The 19,745-nt window shown below is 41.4% G+C and overlaps 1 protein-coding gene across 1 annotated transcript in view; it reads left to right on the top strand.

Annotated features, from left to right (window-relative positions):
• The window catches only part of agbl4 (AGBL carboxypeptidase 4), a 488,448-nt gene that overhangs the window by 335,662 nt on the left and 133,041 nt on the right, over positions 1–19,745 (top strand). The window contains exon 7 of the mRNA XM_041791008.1: positions 16,037–16,039. Within this exon, the coding sequence (XP_041646942.1) occupies positions 16,037–16,039 (3 nt within the window). The remainder of the gene's footprint in view (positions 1–16,036; positions 16,040–19,745) is intronic.

Here is a 19,745-nt window from a genome sequence, read left to right as displayed (position 1 = left end):
TGTAGTTTTAACACCGAAACTAGCCCACCCTCTATTATGGCTGTTCTTTCCAGTGGTGACTCTTTTTCACTCTCAGTCTAAGCAGTAAACTGGGTGAGGGGCTGCAGCTGCTGCAGGGAGGGTTATGTTGATATTTCACTTTTAGTTCTAGCTGTACCAAATGTTACTGTTTGCATAGAAATGATCCCTGTTGTAGCCTATATTAAGCTATATAACACCACACAGCTCACTAAATTCATTCATAAACGTGGACAGTGGATTGTTGTATTTTGTGTTGCATATCTGGCACTATTATCTTACCTGTGTCATTTCCCAACCAAGCTTGCTGATTGACTGACGGACACAGAAAATCACTGTTGTAAGATTCAGTGAGAGAGGGAGACACCAAAAGAGAAAAGGAGTTGTGAGAGGAAACGCTACTCAAACATTTAGTGCTCATGCTCACACCTTGCAACTGCTGGTAGGGTAAGTAAGGATATTTGTGTTTTAGGCTTTACTGAAGTTGATGTTTTTGGATTGTCTGCGCCATCCGCGAGTACTGTATTTGCATTTGCAAGGTAATGTTAGCTAGCTCAAACAGCATATGTGACTTAGTTACTTGTAAAAGAATACCTGTGTTACAATTATTTTATTTTTACTTCAAAGGTAAAGACTGAATAAGACACTGTAATCTCCAGGGAGTCCCATACTAAGTTTTATGAACCGTGTTGTAAATGTAAGTTGTACTTTGTACATGTTTAGTTTAGAAAGTTGAAATCTTTAGAAAGTTGGTAACCTCTGCGTACTATGCGCCTTAGAACCCGTTGACCCCACTCTGTTGTTTTATGTGGCCTACCACTTCGTGGCTGAGTTGCTGTCGTTCCCAATTGCTTCCACTTTGTTGTAATACCACTGACAGTTGACTGTGGAATATTTAGGAGTGAGGACATTTTATGACTGGACTTGTTGCACAGGTGGCATCCTATTATAGTACCACACTGGAATTCACCGAGCTCCTGAGAGCGACCCATTCTTTCACAAATGTTTGTAGAAACAGTCTGCATGCCTAGGTGCTTGATTTTATACCCCTGTGGCCATGAAAGTGATTGGAACACCTGATTTCAATTATTTGGATGGGTGAGTGAATACTTTTTGCAATATAGTGTATATGAGAAGTAAACTCTGTGTACATGCTCTGCATTGTAGTGTCAACCGTGTCAAACCTGCACCTCAGACTTGTAATATGCTGCAGTCAGAAACACATGTGGAACTCCAAGGTTGTGCAAACATGTCACAAAGTAGTTGTTAGAAATCTCTGCTCGTCTTTTACTGAAGAGAGGCAGGCGTGAGAACGAGGGAGCCACTGAGATGGAAAGTAAGGAGAAATGTGAAAACCCGGGGAGGGGAAAACAGATGGGGACGGCAAAGAGGATACAGAGACCCATATGTCTATAGTATCTGGATGATCTAATGTGCTTTGATTAGAATAATGCATATGTGAGGCTCATGGAGGCCGGGTTAATTTAGCGGGTTTATGTTGCAGCTGTTCCTCAGGCCCTGGGCAGAGGCAAGTCTCACCCCTGCCAATCACATTCAACAGAGGGCAACCAGAGGGGGAAAAAGATTGTGAGAAAACTTCATAGCAACACCTTTATGGTCATGTGAGAACAAGGAGAAGGATTAGACTGCATACCAAATGATGCCACAGCATTTCTGATGTGTTACAGTGATTTATATCTAGGCTTTGATGTTCATTATTGGAGTAGTTTAAATCTGTTTGTGTCTTTACATTTTAGACTTAAGAAGCCACTAAAAATCTTAGTGGTCAGATGGGTGTAGTTGTTTGGTTTGCATTGTTGTCTCAGTGATGAGGGATTTTTTTCAGTCACTCTTTCAGTGCCCTCATGAAAAGGTCTAATTACTGGAATGCTGCACAGATGTCTTTTTTCAGAAATACAAACATCTCTTTTGGTTTTGTCACCCTCACACATGCACTGTTTGATTAGGAGAGTGGTCATTACCTGAAGCAAACAATATTAATTTAGTAATTGCTGAGCTCTGTGGGTCTAAAGATAACTCTTCCAAAATCTTTACATGTGCAGTTCATTATATTTTGTTTACTTTCAGATTGGGAATACTGAAAAGGACTTTGTATTTAAAGTGATAGCATCATAGTGATAGTGATTTAAAGAGATAGCACCATAGTGATAGCATTTTACAGATCAATACATAAACTCTTTTTAGGTTATTGCATCACTCATTGGTCTCTTTGCCGAAAGCTACAGGGTTAAAAACACAAGATGCAAGCATCAACCAAGACAGAGTCTTGTGTAGGGGTCTTATTGAAGGTCGAGTTTTGGTGGCAAAAACAAGTACATTTACATATTGTCTTGAAAAATTGCAGTTAGCCATCAAAATCATTAGAATTTCATTGTCTGTTTTTGCTGGTTAGATCGACTGCAGCATCACATTTTAAGTCGTAATGTTTGAAGTCCTTGTGGAAATCTTTTCAATTACTGGCAATGAAATTTCTGAATTCTTATCCGCAATTTCCACATAGGATGACTGCGCCGCGGGTTTGCTCCTAACAGAGGCGAGCGACCTCACCCAATGGAAGAGTGTCTTGAGTGCTGCGCTGCGGCGCACAGCCCTGATCAGCAGGCAGAGAACACAGAAGAACTGTGAGTTCACGCAGGAATAGTATGTCAACAGCAGACGATTTTTCCTTTTGGGGTTAATTTATCATCCTTTCCAGTATAAGTCCATGATATTATTGCTTCCACCACTGGGTGAGTACATTAGGAAGATAAAAGGTCAATGTTTGCTTAAAGGATCTGTGGTTTTATGTAAAATTCTTTGGCTAAATGTCCTCAAAAGTTAACTTTTCCTTGTCAATGGCACCGTTGTAGCTCTGTGACCCACCTCTCAGTGACCCTTTGCTCTTGCTGCAAGATGAGACATAATGTTGACATGGTGATGATTTACGACCGGGAGTCTGTGTATCATGTTGTATTTTAAGAGAACTGGATATTCTACGCTTGTGACTTCCTTTCTGAAGCTTTCTGATCAACGGGTTTTGATGCTGTTTGGCAGCAGCCAGTGCTGAAAATAGATCTTCAGCATATCTCCAATGAGCGGAGTGGCGCTCCAGGGACGTGCCACTGCCGGACTGGAGTGCCGGCTGTGGAAATGCTCTGATAGGCTAGAAAGGGAGCTTTGTGCTCTGCATACGATTTGCCGGCGGATCGCAGCGCAGTCGTTGTATGTTGAAATTGGAGGTAACGCTCCCTCAGACAGTGCTTAACAAAAAGCTTAGTTAAAAAAAAAAGTAAAACAGAGTTAAAGACCTTTTTCATAGATTGCAAAGAAATGCACTTTATAATCCTTAATTTTAGTATTATTATTATTAGAGATAGTGTTGCCCTGTTTCACTAATGTGGCCTTACACCATGACTTAGAGATGGGAGACAGCTTCAAAGTGCTCATTCTTGGAAAAACAGAATTTGACATATGTATTAAGAAATAATCTGGAGTGCATGTACAAAATGACTCACTGAAATCTTGGTAATTATCACAGCATTTATACTTTTTAGGAGTTCCACTTTAGATGCTTATGCTGTGTAAAGTGAAGTTCACACTACAAGATTCAAGCCAATTGTTAGCCTGATTGCCCCCTTTGGACCAAAGTCAGCAAAGGCCAAATTATCTGATAGTTCCCAATGTCCCTCCTGTGAACTGACAAGGGAGGGAGCTGGACCAAAACTGCTCCTACAGCGGATGTAACACGTCGCTAGCAGCCAGCCATATTTGCTTGTCAATGCTAAAGTCATGTCTGACCCAACAACATTTGGAGTTTTGAGAATGGGTTGAGACTCTGGTTGTTGTTGCAATTTGTGCTGTCTTTAGCTAAGAGTACTTTACTTCCTGTTTTGATAAAATCCTGCTTTTATTTTGAAAAGAAAAAAAGTTTTGTTAGGCACAACGTTAGCTTAACCACAGAAAAAAGAACATGCTACAAATCAAAAAGTAATGAAAACAGTGAAATAGAACAATTACAAACTAAAATGTTTGATAACACAACGTGCAGATTACTTTTTACTTGTCCACTGAGCTGTTTGTGGGTTTTTAAGCTGACATGAAGCAGACTGAAAATGACAGTGTTGCCTGTGTATTAACTAGTGATGCCAGTGACAGACTTTAGTTATATTTTTATCAGCAGGCTCACAGGGAGCGATATGGACATGGTTAAAAGAATGGAGGATGATCATAATCAAACCATCACTGGTACCCCCCCTGTGGGACACACAGGGGATGCCAAAATCAACAGAGGTGTCAAAAGTATTCACATTCATTACTCAGGTAGAAGTATAGATAATAGAGTTTAAAAAGACTTCTGTAGATGTTGAAGCATCAACTCAAGTAAAAGTGTAAAAGTACTGGTTTCAAAACTACTTAAACTATAAAAGTAAAAGTAATGTAAGGGGGAAGAAATGCTATTAAGGACAAAAGCTTAGGCTGCGCCACAGGGGCCTGTAGAGCACTACCCCCCCTCCCCAAAAACACATTTTTCTAAAGGGCATAATGACTATAATGTTATATTAAAATGTTAATGTTGAAAAATTTGGGATGCACCTGTTTCAGCCACATTTATGCCCATTGAAAATGAACGCATTTTAGTACAATGCAAATACATTCAAGAACCATATATGTGTACTATACTGAGAATTAACATGTGTTTCATGGAGTGGAAGATATGACGACTAGTTGCCTATAAGTATTGACCTTCCTGGCTACCAACGTCCTCGCTGGTGCTTGGTTAGGACATTTCGCTCGAGCTCTTTTGAGTCCCTGCCACGGACATCTTCGTACTAGGCTACATACGTCTGATATTTCCTTGCTGGAGTGTGATGGGATTTGTGTCATGTGCGCAGGTGCGATGGATTGTGTACAAACCAATAGGGTGTCGGAATGGTGTTGTGTTTATACTTCTCATCCAACCACAATCAAATTCACTCTATCCGGATGGTGCGATTTATCTGGATAGGTTTTTGGTTGGGGTTTTTTTTTGTGTGTTTTTTTGAACAATGGCTAGCCGGAATGAAAACAAGCTGAAATGAAATAGGAGTAATGAGGCTATTTTTAAAATGTAAGGAGTAGAAGTAAAAAGTTGGCTGAAAATTAATTACTCCAATAAAGTACAGATGCCCAAAATTTATACCTGTGTGAGGTAACAAAGTATTTGTACTTCGTTACGTGACACCTCTGAAAATCAATGTAAACTAAAAGTTCCTCCTTGGAGCTTTAAATCCTCTATGATCCTGAATGAGTGTACTGTAAATTCCAGTACACAGCAGGAGTCCCCTCTCTCAGGTCCACACTCATGAAGGGGCCCTGGATAGGCTGAAATAGCCTTCAATTATTCCTCTTTGAAAGGCGTCTTCCTCTGACCAGCGTGGCACTCTGTGTGCTGTGTAAATTATTGCAGGTCATTATTCAGACTGTTGTTACGTGTGGCCTTGAAAGGAAGTCTATTATATTCTTAACTTGGCAGACATATTTTATCCTGCCCCACTGCTCATTACCATTCACAGTGGGTGAGCGGACATGTGCTCACACACACACACACACTAAGCATGGTGGAGGTAATTATGATGGCTGTATGAAGAGCAGGTGAGGCGCTCAGATGAATGACTCTGATAGGGAAACAGGCAGGACACCCTCTCCTTCTGCCTGCAGATTAAAGGAGTTTCCACTCCTTCGCTCCCTTTCTCCTTGTCATCCTTCTCTCACTCTGCTCATTTGACTAAGCATCTCCTATTATCCATTATTATTTATGAGCGATCTTATTTTGTCACATCCCCTTTGTCCTCTTATTTCTGCCCTTTTTCTCTGGTATTGTTCCCCCCTTTCTTTATCATTTTTATCTTCATCTCATGGACACCAGAAGGAAACACAGGGTGAGAACAAACTAATGGCCTCATGACGTACTGAGTGTGAGGGAGAAACTGATTTCATACACATTGTGGCGGTGCTGCTCTGTTAGCCTCGCTCTAACAGCGCTCATTAGCTCCTCTGAAGAAATATTCACACCTACACATGTATTAATTGTATTTATTTGTGTGAAAGCAGAGGATTAACAACAGAAAACACGCACTATCTCCTGTCTCTGTCCTTCTCATTTCATGCACACACCCTCGCTCCCACACGCAGACCCACTCAAACCTCACTCGGCCCTCTTTAATTGGACACTTGAGCAGCGCACGGCTGCATCTGGCTCCTGTTGAACACAGCCTGACATTTCAGACTGCTGACCTTTCCAGCCCCGCCACAACTAAATAATGATTAGTCCTAGCAACTGTTCCAACACAGCAGCAGCCAAATACACTCACTCACATACACTCAAAGCACACGCACAGGTGCAAACAGAACAACAAAAACACCTGCGCTGAAGGCTTTGTCTTTTCACCATGAGAAAATGGGGTGCAGACATTGATTTGAGAGGCTATTGTCATTCCTTTAGTTTATTGATTAGATTGTCCTTTTCCATATCTGCAGTCAGCAGCCAATAAAGTGTTGTTCTAAATTAACTCAGCTCGCCTCTGTTTAGTTTCTCCTTTCCCCTTTATGCGCTCTCAGCATTACAGTGGAAAAAAAAAAGGTCAATCATATTCATGAGATCTGGGCAGATTTAAGAGGAAGGTTTTGTGCGAGAATGTGAACGTGTCCGCACACTTTTAGCTTCATGCATGTGTGTCCAAAGCAACGAAGCACTATGGAGATAATAGGCAGCTCTCAGATCTCTCCTCACTTTCCTGTTTCCTTCTATCACTTTTCTGTTTATGTCTTCATTTCTCAGCTCTTTCTGTCCAAACACAATAGAAATGTTCTTCATGAGGTTTTCTCTCTCCCTCTCTCTAAAGATATTCTTTTCTGCTTTGTTTTACTCGGACAAAAAACACCAGACATATCTCAGTGTCAGAGGTCACATTATTGCACAGCCAGCTCCTCTTCCTGTTCAAACGCCATGTCTTAGACTGTAAGTTTACACATGAATCTTCAAGTGTGACGATAACTGTCAGTATCATAATCATGTCAACCATATTTTTTTTCCATGGATCAACCTGATGAGTGCAGGTGTTTTCAGTGACAAACAGCAGGTGACAAACACAATCCTACACTTTTTATTTAAAGAAGAAAGAAACAAAATGTACAAGCATTTTTACTGGTTCCTCATATCACATAGCCAATAAAAGGGCATCATATAAACATTAGCCTAAGTGCCAAATTCCAGTAATTACTGATGAAATTAATATTAATTCGAGGGACTGTGCAGCATTCCAGCATCATCAATCTTCAGGTAGAAAATGTGCTAACAAGCTACAAAATGAAAAACCTCTTAAGGTCAAGTTATTAGCTTCCTGAAGTAGGCCTAAGGAATTAAAAGATAAAATTAGCATTTCTGATGTGTTTCACCAGTGCAGTTTTAATGAAAATCCTGTTGCTTGAATTGAAACAGTTTTGGCCCGCTTCTCCCCACCATCATACCTAAACAAAGTCACAATTTTTTTTATGGTTCTTTAAGAATGATTTGCCAGATTTTGCTGCGGTGTGAGATGTTTTAGGAGTGATCCAGTGTGCTTGAAAAAAAACCTAGAACCACACACATTTTAAATGAGCAGAATAAAATACAGTCATGTGCATAAGTCTTATGCATGTACTGGGGATTCAAGCTTGATACATGTTGACAGGTATGCGTGTCACCAGGCTGCCGAGGTCAAGCTCAGTGGTATGTCTTTTGTCTAGGTCTTTTTGTGCCTAGAGACCACTGGGGAGTTTTCAGGCCCTTGGGACATCCTCAGCACTGACAGGGGGTCATGGCAAACCTGCTACCCACCCAGATGAGACCCTTGGCCATGCTTATTTGGCACATCCAACTCCTATGTTGTGTTCACACTAGACACGAGTAAAATCACTTGCATGAGTTAATTACATGTAAAGTCAATGTAAAGATGCAAGAAGATGCCAGTTTATCTTGGGCGACGCAAATACCACATATGTGTGGTGCAAATTGCACTAATTGGGTTTTATTACCATGACAACAGCTGGAATGACTTTCTGATGCCCCTCCACCCCTGCTATGATAAAGGAAATAAATGGGCAGGAAATATTAACCGCGGACCTGCAGCTGACACAGATGGTGATGCTGTTTGTGTGTGTGGGACAGAGAGAGAGAGATCAAGATAATATGACTGGAAACACTTCATCCTCAGTGTGTGAGACTTTTGTCCACAGATTTCTGTCACACTCCATCCCGACTTCACTCATACAGTGTGAGCATTCTGGTCAGGCACGACCATTGGACTGTATGGTGTGAGCACATGAATCATGCTACTGTCCTACTGTCGTAGGATCAGCTTGAAATCACACAGTGTATGCCCTGCTTTAGAGATAGGGTGAGGAGCCTGAGCATTGTGAGGGGGCTCCAAATAGAGCCCCTGCTTCTTTGCCTTGAAAGGAGCCAGCTGAGGTGGTTCGGGCAGCTGATCAGAATGCCTCTTGATCGCCTCCCTGTGAAGGTTTTCCGGGGATGGCCAGCTGGAAAGAGACCTCGGGGTAGAACAAGGACTTGCTGGAGGGATTATATATCTCATCTGGCCTCAGAATCCCCAAGTAAGAGCTGGAAAAGGTTTGCTGGGGAGAGGGATGTCTGGGCTGGCTTGCTTGGCCTGTTGCCACCTTGACCTGGTCCTTGATAAGCAGAAGAAAACTGATGGACGTATGAATGGACGTAACAGAATTTCTATTTGCATAGCATGCATCAGAGAGCAGACATTTCTTGGTGCATGGGGTCAACCAAGTTTACTTTTACTTACACAACTCAGAAGCCTGGCCTTCTTTCAACCATTTAATAACTTCTATTTCTTCAGATGAAAGTCTCTGGGCTGCCATCCAAACAATACAGTGATCTATCATGGATTTGTGTCTTTGTTGTGGTGCTGCTGTTGTTTTGACTATGATGTATTTTTCTCAGCCCTCTTCCAAATTGCACTCATAGAGTTCTGTCATAAACCGGTACAGTAGGTTTTTCACTGCAGCCTCTAACTCCTACGCAGAGCTTACTTCTTAGAGATTATTTACACTTTGGTGTGGTGCCAGATTTATTATCAGACCAGGAATCTATCTTGTTTATTACTCATGCAGATGAATTATTAAACTTAACCCCTCATGTGTACGGAGTACCTTTTGGTTCAGTCGGCTTTCTTATTTCATCCCGGCTCTGTCTCTGTTCTGTTTGTGCACTGATATTTAACACCTTTTAGCCATGCTCACTGCATTTCTTTGAAATGCTAAGTTTGACCTCTTCACTCCTTTTCAAAAGAATAAAGTGTTTAAACTTTATGTTACTGCACCAGGTCTCATTTAATTGATCGAAATAAAGTAGCCAGTGGCCTTTTTTTATCTGTGTACAACAAACACAAAACAATAAGTGTGTATACTAAGTCAGGAGGCTTTTTTTTGCAACTTTTTGGAGAGGGACCTGGATGCATTGGAGGACCTCCGCTTCACACCGGATGTCGGATGAGCGCTGTCATACCTCGTCTTCTAATACCGGAAGTCACTTGAACTTGAACGGCTTCTTCATTGTTTTCTTTGTGAATCGCCGGCATATTAATATAGGCAAGTTCGACACATAAGGAAATATAAGTAGACGAAAAATATGTGACTTTTCAGACTAACAAGCACAGCGATTACATAACATTAATTTTACTGAATCAATTTATGATCCAAATTCAAGTATCACTTTGCACAGACATAATATGCTACGGGAGTTTGGAAGGCCAGATGCTGATGTAACTGCCATGTTGCCAGAGGCAAGTCCACTATGTCATTCAATACAGCAGACAAGGTCTGTGCACATTTTCAGAATAAAAAGCTCAAATGACAAGATTAAATGGATTTTAATGAATCATTTAATAAATGATTCATATAAAAATAATACACTGCGGCTATTTGTGGATGTTATGGCTCCTATGGAAGAGATAAATTTAGCCATCCAGTCACCAAAGTTGTCACCTTCTGATGTTAAGAAGCACATCGAAGCCCTGCTGGGGAGTTTACAATCAAAGCAAAGGGACACGACCTTCAACTCATTCTATCAAAGAGTTGTACAGAGCGCACAGGGCATTCCCACTGTAGGTGACCCCAAGCTTCCCAAGCCATCCCGGCCCAGATTTCAAGACAGAGCCACCTCTGACACGCACACAGAAAATAGTCAAACAATATTCGCACTTGTGCCTGTAGGTAACTTCATCTGTTCAACCCTGTTTGCTGCTTAGGTTGTCTGATGTTTAGTTCAAGCTTAATAATAGACAAATTGATTTGTATTGGGTCTATGTTGACTTGGTCTTCCCTTGAAATAATATATAACGAAATTAAAGAAACCACGTTGTCTGAATGGAAATATGAATTAGCTAGTCTTCTTTTTCATGCCCTTATATTGCCACCTGTTGGTGTTACTTGGTAATGTAGCCTTCCAGGACATTGAGGGCCCCCTCACAGACTAAGTTTAAGGGCCCTCTTTGGATCTGATTTACTAATAAAAATGTATAAATAAATAACATTAGCGCTGGAATCCTGGCTTACAATTGCCTCCATAGCCAGGCTCGATCAACTTTGAGGCCAACTTAAAAAAAGTCCTTGTTCAGGTCAATATTCATGTCCTTTTTCTTGTCTTTTTTTCCAGTATGCTTTAAGAGACTGTTCAAAGTCCAAAAAAATTACTTAATACTTAAGTTAGGTAAGCCCAGGACATTAATATTGAAAAACAAAGAAGAAAGAACATTTTACGAAAGAATGAAGATGAAAAAAAATGCATTTTTGTAGCTTTAATATGTTATCTGGGTTATTTTTATTGAATATATAATTGTTGTTATTGCTTAAATTTATGAGGGGCCATGTTTTTCCAATCTTTATTGGCCCCCAAATGTGGCAGGCCCTCAGAAAGTTTCCCACTTTATCCCCTCCTTATGGGCAGCCTTGTTTAGAGGTGGCCATGGTTTGTTGGAGTTTATTGTCTGGCCTCATTCATTGAGATTAAACAAACAAAACACCTCCAAAAGGCAAGTCCTGCTTGACAACCCCTCTGATGTCCTGATGTTTCTACATATCAGTCTACCTTAGGAAATATTCATTTTTATGCCTTTTGCTGGCTCTCTTTGTCACAAATGTTCTGTTTTTAACTATGAATGATGCAAATAATCTTGCTTTGCCATGCCTTACCTTACCTGGTGCTTGCATGTGCAGAGCTTGAGTCTATTGCAGGTGGCAGTGCTGTGGCAACTAAAGGCCATGTGGTAGGTTATGTAACTTAGCATAGTGCATATGGGTACAATTGAGATTAGGGGTGTCTTCGCTGATTGTGCCTATCGTTTCATGGATTCATTTCAAATCATTTCATTTTTGTTAAGAATAATTCAGTATCATATTTACCTGTGTAACAACCCTGATTATAGGATGAACCCCTGTTCAAGACAGACTGTTAGAAAAAAAATTAAAGAGTAAATAAGCATTGTTTTTCTTTAGAAATCTTAACCCTGCATGTACATATAAGAACATTACATGTTGGCTTTCCTACAACATAGTAATCAGTTCTGCTATTTTTTTAGTTTGGAGCGTTTCTTCACCTTCATCTCTTTGGGCGGGATGAGGGCTTTGGGGGGCCCTGATATGGCCCCTTGGCCACCAGTTGATGATCTAAATGGTCTACAGTTTTCATGCCCACACATATGCACTTCTCCTCTCTTAAGACACTGGCATTTCCATTGCTCTATTATCCATGCATTTACGGCATGCATCACTTACAACTACTTTGTTCTGGATGATTGTTGTGTTTTCCCCTTATGCTCCAGTTGTAAGTGCCAGTTTGTCATGAGATGTACTCATGTTGTAAAGGTATATAAACATTTAAAAATCTTGACCCTAAATACAAGATAACCTCACTTGTTTGCAGACCAAGGAAATAAAAAAGTCTTGTATTTTGGCCAATATCTACAATCATTTTACTGTTCATAAATGATGGTTCCCATTCAGGTCTTAAAATGTATGCAGCCTCCTGCTTGCCGTCCAGCTCTGTGGTGCATCTGGGCTAATAGAAATCTCTGTATGACTTGATTAGTGTGAATGTATGGTTTCCTGCCTGCATATCTGCAGTGATTTGTTTGGAGTGGACTTGTTAGGCTTTGCACCTTCAGGAGGGGAGGGAGGGACGAGGACAGGAGAAGAAGAATGCAAAGAACATTATTTAAAAAAAATCTGTGTTTTGTGTAAATGAGCAGCTGTGAAAACAACACTTCCTATTATTGCCCTAATTATATCCTTTCTGTGTGAATTTGCATATTTTATCTCCCTCCCCTTCATTATGGGCTGGCTATGCTTCCATTTTGATGTGGGCTAAAAAAAAAAAAAAACACACATAAAACAAACAAAGACGAGATGAAGGATTGGAGTGAGGGAGGAGGAAAGGGGAGGGAGGGGAGGAGGAGGTGTGATGGTGGTGGTGGTGGTGGTGGTGGGGGGGGGGGGGGGGGCTGGCCGCGTTATATTGAGTATTTTCCAGTTGATTTTCTTGAAGGCTTCTCAGTGGCGTAGCTAAATAAGCAGCAGCATGCTAATGAATGGAGAATGAGTGTGATAATTCACCAGACAAAGAGTGGAGGACTGTGAGAGATAGGAGCTGGGAGGAAGGGAGGGTGAGAAGAAGAAAGGGGGCAAAGAGGGGTGGGAGCAGCACAATGTTGAAAATAGTCTGAAAATATTTGTCATCAAACAATTATTCCAAACCTGTCTCTAGCTTTTATGTCTGAAGGGTCTTTTTTGTCAAGCCTATATTACTAATGCTCAGAGTAAATAGTCCCTGTGTGGCAAATACGGTAATTTCACGCACTGTACACACAGTCAGCCATGTGTTTCATGTTTCTGCATGCAGAGACGGCGAGAGAGATTGAGGGTGCTAAACTCAGAGGACAGTAAATGACAACAAGAGGAGCGAAGAGTCTGTCTGCGTGTCCTCCTTCTAAAAGGGCGATGTGATGGAGGCAGTAAACAGGCTGCGAACAGGCTGTGGGCTCTGAGATTATTTCTTTGTCACCAGCAGAGCCACCAGTGTTGCTGAGCACTTCTGTGGAGCAAATCCTCCTAGAGAGGACTGATTGGATTTTTGTTCCAGGGAGCCTTTTGTGTTAGCAGCATAGGGACTAGATAATAGAGGTTGATGCCACTCTGTCTCTGTGTTATGGCTGCTGGATTGAGTTTTGGACCCTGTGTGTGGATGTGTGTGGTTTTGTGTGTGTATGGAGGGGCCAGGACTTTGTCTCTCTAAACAACCACTGCCTCACTATTATTCACAACCTACTGCATCCTCTTTGCTTTAGAGCTTATTGGATGCTAAGTGTTAGCGCCTGTGGGTTAACAATAAAGATACCTATGACTAATACAAAGAGTTAATATGATGGTCTGCCACTCTGATAAATCCTTCAGCTGAGAATATTCACTGCAGATACCCATATGAGCCAGGAGATACCTGTTGCCAAGGTCAAGGTCATTATCTGCCGTTTCTCAGTCTTTGCCTCCTTCCCTCTGTCAGATCTACTCATAGATCATGTATGCCCAACGGGTGTGCATGCAGAGTACTGTATGTATAAATAAAAATTTGATACATTATTGATTTCCATCTGGAAACCCTGCCTTTAATTGCCCTGCTTTCACTGGCACATTAGAAAGTTCAGCTACAGGACAGCAGCTTCAGTCTTTGATAGGAAACTCTAACAAACCAGACACTTAAATCCCAGGTCAACATTAGAAAATAGTTCATCACATTCAGTCACTGCGCTGTCTTTTGTGGGAGTGAGTGTCTTTGCATTGATCTCAATAGAGAAACGACTCTGATTTCAACAGGCCAATCACAACAAGACACCAGATAAAGCTCACAGTATTCAACAATCATATTCAGTGATTGTCAGAGCAATTTGAAAGATGCTGAAATCAAGATATGATACATATCCTAATACTGGATTTGAACTATCTTATCATGATTTTAAAAATAGTTTCCTAATTTTCCTTTTTCTAAAGTAAGCTCATAAATAAATGATTATTATTTCTTTATTAATATACAGTACTGTGCAGAACTTTTGGGCATGTGTGGGCCAAAATTGAAGTAAGATGTAGATGTGGCGAGTAAGCCTTAACCGGTCTCCAGGTGTGTCACCAGGGGTGAAAAGGCCTAGACAAAAGAGATGGCGTTGAGCTTGACCTTGGCTGCGGAGCGACACACACACTGGATGTCATGTGTTGGGCTTGACTCTGCTCCCTCCCCCTTTGTCAGTGGCTTTCCCCTCTTTTACTAGGCACTTCCTTGATGTCAGTTGGAGTTGAGGTCCAGTTCACACTGATACAAATTCAGATGTATACACCCAATTTTTTGTTGTATCTGGGTTTCATCCACATGGAAATGGCGTTTTGGGAGGCCGTAAATGCTACTTTTTGAAACCGGGTCCCAGAGTGAACAAATCTGAAAATGCTTGCCGTTACGTCTCCATGTGGACAGCCAACTGCGTCTTTCCTAAAACAATTACATCATACACAGCATAGCCCACTTAAGCCGCATGCACATGTCAAACCAAAGCAACAATGGCAGATTACAGGGATGTGTTCATGCTGCAGAAGCTAATGAGCTTATTATGGCTTTTACAGCAAAATCTGATGCTTTTTTACCATCACCGAGAACTAGGGATGGGTACAGAATTCGGTACTTTTATAGGTACTGACCTAATTCCATCGGTACTCCTGAGTACCAATTCACGTAAAATCAAACAGTACCATGTTTTGTTACCTAAACGCATCCTTGTGACTGCAAGAGAGAGGAAGAGTAGTCCATTTTTCATGCTGGACACGAACGCAGCATAGCACTCATGAGGGTAATGACGTCGGCAGCAGTATACTGAATCAACAAAATAAGCATGGATGATAGGAAGCAGTTCAAGGTAGCGCTCCACTTTTCAAAATACGATGCAGATTACACTGCAATAATTGTGACAATAAGTTCAAGGTTTACCTCAGCAAAACTTCTAATCTGAGGAAGCAGTGTGATGATTGATGATTCAGATAGGCTCCCACTGCTTTCTGCTCATTCGCCCCCCTCCCTCGCGTTCTCTCTCTCTTGTACCGAATCCTCACTTTAAACACCGCGATTTGCCCGTTTATTATGTGAATATTGACCATGGAAATATACTAGATAAAGGTGATAAATACAGCATCAGTTCTTTGTTGGACAGAAGGACAAGAGAGGATTAAGTTCAGTTCTCGACTCAAACTTTATTCCAAAAACCACATGCGAAGTATAAATATACTCAGCTGAGTCTCTCGATCAAACCATGCAGGGCAGAGATGAGAGATGAGTTTTGGGTGTGTATGACATTTATCTTTACAGGGTGGAACCCGTCATACAATGTTTCCCTATCCGGTCTGGAGCTTTCATCTTCTGACTCCTCCTTTGGGTACAGAGAGTCACACTCAGGACAGAAGCTGTCAAAGGAAGTGATAAACATAACTATATAGTATATGCTATTTGTTGTTAATGTAAGCGTGTGTGACTTTCTGTGTTGTGCCTTTTTTGTCTCTCAAATGTGCAATTGACTAACCAAGTTGACTGGATTCTTGTTACATTAATTTCCGTGCAACAACACTGTTTATCAATGCATTTGTGTATTAACCTTAGCAATATTGTACAAAGGCATACGTTTGTTCTCTCAGTCACCTAACAGACACTGGATTAATAAGACACAGTACGACTTGCCTAGTGTGAGTGTGTCCTAAAAGTTGCTCTCCATCTCTCCAACTTGGCACAGCTGTTGCCGTATGAAGCGCTCTGTTGTCAGGATGGATGACTTCAGAGTGATTTTGAAGGAGTGACAGAGCCACAGGCTCGTCCTCGATGCTTATTTTCATAGCAGATTAAACAATTTGCAACATTCTATTAATTTTTTGCAGTAAACACATATAGAACGTAACGGACCCAGTGTGCACGGTTCGGGTGTGTCATGTTTTTTCATATTACAGCTCCGTTATGCTCCTGCGTGGATGGGCACATGATTGATTGATGAGTGAGGAGAAGACTCTGCTCTTACCAGGGAAAGATGACATCTTAGTTTTGCTGGAAAAAGAACTGCATGAAAAAAGATGTGCAGTAAACGTAGTTCATAGTAAAGGAAGTAGTTTGTTTACTCTCATTTGTAATACTTTAATTGGTAAGATTTTATACCTTTATCTATTTATTCAGTTATTTTGACTCCATACTCTATTGTTCATTTGTTTTAAACGTATTCGCCCTCCATGGACCCCAACACACATTTTTCTAAGAGGGGAAATTAGAGGAAAAGGAGGTAGTGGGACTAGGTTTTAATTTGTGCAATATAAAGAAAAACCACTGAGTAGTTACAGTAGTTTAGGTTTTCCATGTTGGAGTAATTTGTAATAACAGTTGTGATGTTACCTCACAAACAGTGTTTGATGTTGTTTTGATGTATTTTATATTTGATAGTATTTTGATATTGAGAAATAAATATCTAAAATTCAGATGTTTTGAGGTTCCATAACATTTATTACTGCATATTATTCACACACAAAAGTACCAAAAATGGGTACTGTTGTGTACTGGTACCGGACAAGGTTCGAGTTGCTGCTGCATGAGATGGTTTTTGATGTTTTCTGGAGTGGCTGCTGTGGCTCAGTAGGTAGAGATGGTCGTCTCAGCATTGGAGGGTCATGGGTTTGGTCCCGTAGTCTCCTGTAGTGGCATGTCAGTGAGTCCTTGGGCAAACCTTGGGACAATTTTTGTTCATACTGATATCTGATACCAGGATCAGATTAGGCCATCACTTCTAAATACACATGAAACAAATTCATAGTACTTCAAAATGCTGACACTGCCAAAAAACATTCACACACCTGACCTCAATCAGGGCAGGTGGGCTTTTTGCCCACTAAAGCTCCCCCTGGTGTTCAGCGTCTGAATTCTGTGCATTTTTGTGTCATCAGTTTAAATAGTCCATATTTGGAATGATTTTTTATGGTATTGCAAGGTATTGTTGCATAGTAGACACCTGATTATTGTGACATGATAAATGACACCTATGTGTCCTCTCTGCCTGTCTGACAGCAGCTCACAGAGAACAGAAGTTGTCAGGTTGTATGTCTCAGGCTGTGCTGTAGCCGATAGCTAGATTCGTCTTGACTGTTTTCTCCTCCACACAGCTAAATGTGTTTCAGCAGTGAGACACTGACTGTTTCCCAGCGTCACATCAGCTGGCATGCTGCATCTGGACGGTGGAGGAGATGCATGACATGTGGCATACTTTTTCACCGTCAGTGGGTGAGTGTCCTGGCTGAAAACACGATGTGAGATGTTGTGTTTATACATTTTTTTCTATGTGGAGTGTAGCAGGCATCCAGCCAGGTTAGTGCCAGGAAGAATGGAGATTTAAGGAGAAATGATTACAGACAAATGTTTTGTTTGGTTTTCTTTTTTTCCTTACTTGAGATTTAAACAGGTTTCGGTCAATGTTATTATAGCTCAAACACATGAAATTGTGTTTGCATTTGGTTTAGATTTGCGTGCTAAGATGAAAATCAGATTTGGATATGAATAAAAACATGAATAATATGAAGATACAAGCTAGGAAACTCAGTGCAATAAACAAATTTTATCGTACTTGGGAGACTCACAGCTCTTTCAACTGGAATTAATACACAAGTAATAAAAGAGCAGCAAGAAATGGTGAAATAAAAAAGCTAATAAGACAACTGCTGGGTTTTGATGTGTTTTTCCAGATACAACAGCTGCGCAAACACTCTGTATTAAGCCCCAAATCAATCTTAACCTCCTCCAAGTGTACAGTAAGCTGCAGGAGGGATTCTGTGCAGGGATTTGTGGTGGTGACCTTGTCTGTCCTTGACTTGTGTGTGCAAGGAAATGGGTCTGATTCTGCCTGGTGTGTGGTTAAGTAAAGGCTGTTAGTTGTCAAAGCCCCCTCCTCACTCACGACTACAGGTCTCCCCTCCCTTAGCGAGGAGCAAGCTGCAGGTTAGCCCACGTTTTATCTGCTATTATCTGTCAGATGCTGTGCACCTGTGAGCCCGGCTGCCCCTTCTCTGCATGACGATCGTCTGCAGTCGCTCGTCCAATCCCTACCCCCCACCTCCCCTGCTGTCAGCTACAGCAACACTAAGAAGTTCTCTGGCTACCTCGGTCTCTGTCTGACATCCGCCCTGGAGGAAAAAGGGTAAAGGGAAGGAAAAAGAGGGGAGAAATACCATTAGGATGAGCTGTATTCCCACAGACCAAAGCCTGCCCACCAGCCATGTGCTGCAGCTCACCTGGCTGCCAGATAAGTGGAGATTAGACGAGGAGAGACGGTGGAAAAAGGTATTAAAGGCATAAGAAAAAATTCTCTCTGAAACCTGGGGACAGCCTTGATACTTTTAGGATTTCTTCTGTCGTGTCTGACATTTGATGCCGACGCAGAGAGGGCACAGAGACAGACAGCCCTGTCACATAAATGGGGAAATCTCTTTAGATATTCTTGCTTGTTTGTTCCCTAAAGTCCCTCTATTTGACTTGCCACTGTTTAAATTACAGTTTTGTGAGTTTCCTATCTAGTTAGCGGAGAATGGCAATCTGGTGACACTAGTAAGATCAATACAGGGTGGCAACAGGAGGTATAGTGGCCCTAATGAACCGCATTGACTGGTGCTGAAATATGATCAGGATTTCTCTGGTGGTCATTATGTTTCTTATGAAGAAGTGAAGAAGATCAATGTCTCCTGCGTGGATTGCTGAGTAAACGCAGCATGATAGCAGAGCCAGCACTGATACCTTTCAAAATACTTAATGAAGGATTTACTCCCAGTTAGGCTTTCCTCTGAATGTGTTTGTATCTTTCTTTTTCTTATTCGTTTGTCTTTAGTCTGTAGGTCTGTTTTTAAGGCCCTGCAGGCTTTAGTAAGTGATGTGCTTGTTCGAAGCTGTGCTGTTCATTTCATGGGCTATCACTTTTTAAATTGGTGAATGCCTTCTTCATGCTTGATTAGTAGCTCATGCGGAGCTAATTAAGAGCCATAATAAGAAAAGGACTAGTGAGACGCCTGCAACCAAAAAAAGGAAGCTGGTTTCAGCCACCGATTGTAAACAGTTGTGATTGATCGCGGTGGAGCGTCGCCCATGAAAGACGTAAACGCTCCTCTGATTCCGTCATCTCAGAACCAGACACCCTTATCTTCATTTTGCTCGCTGCTTCCCTAATCTTTGTGCATCTTCCCATAAAGTCGCCTAAATGATCCCTCCATCCCGCCTGTCTAATGCCTGGCTTCGTCATTTTTGCCTGGTCTGGTGTCCCTGCCAAGCATTATCACACACGCACCTGTACCAGCATCTGTCCGTCCTGCAAATTGGCACAGGTGCTGCCTTTTGATTGGTTGTCTACGTGCTTTAAAATGCATAAACATCTCAGAGCACATAGACATTTTTTACCTCATCTTGTTCTCTTTTTTCCTCAACATATTTGTTAGCCCCACATATTTACACTCCCAAAGTGATCACAGTCATAATAGTGCTGTTTATTTAATCTGTCTGTCCATCTGTCCGTCTGTCTGTCAGTGGGAACTCTTTATGATTCCCAGCATGACACTGTGATGATGACGTGTGTACCCACAGT

The sequence above is a fragment of the Cheilinus undulatus genome, linkage group 7 (genome assembly GCF_018320785.1).
Source record: "Cheilinus undulatus linkage group 7, ASM1832078v1, whole genome shotgun sequence".
Lineage (NCBI taxonomy): Eukaryota > Metazoa > Chordata > Actinopteri > Labriformes > Labridae > Cheilinus > Cheilinus undulatus.
The sequence above is the reverse complement of the archived record's forward strand: the minus strand, read 5'-3'. Positions and strand labels throughout refer to the sequence as shown.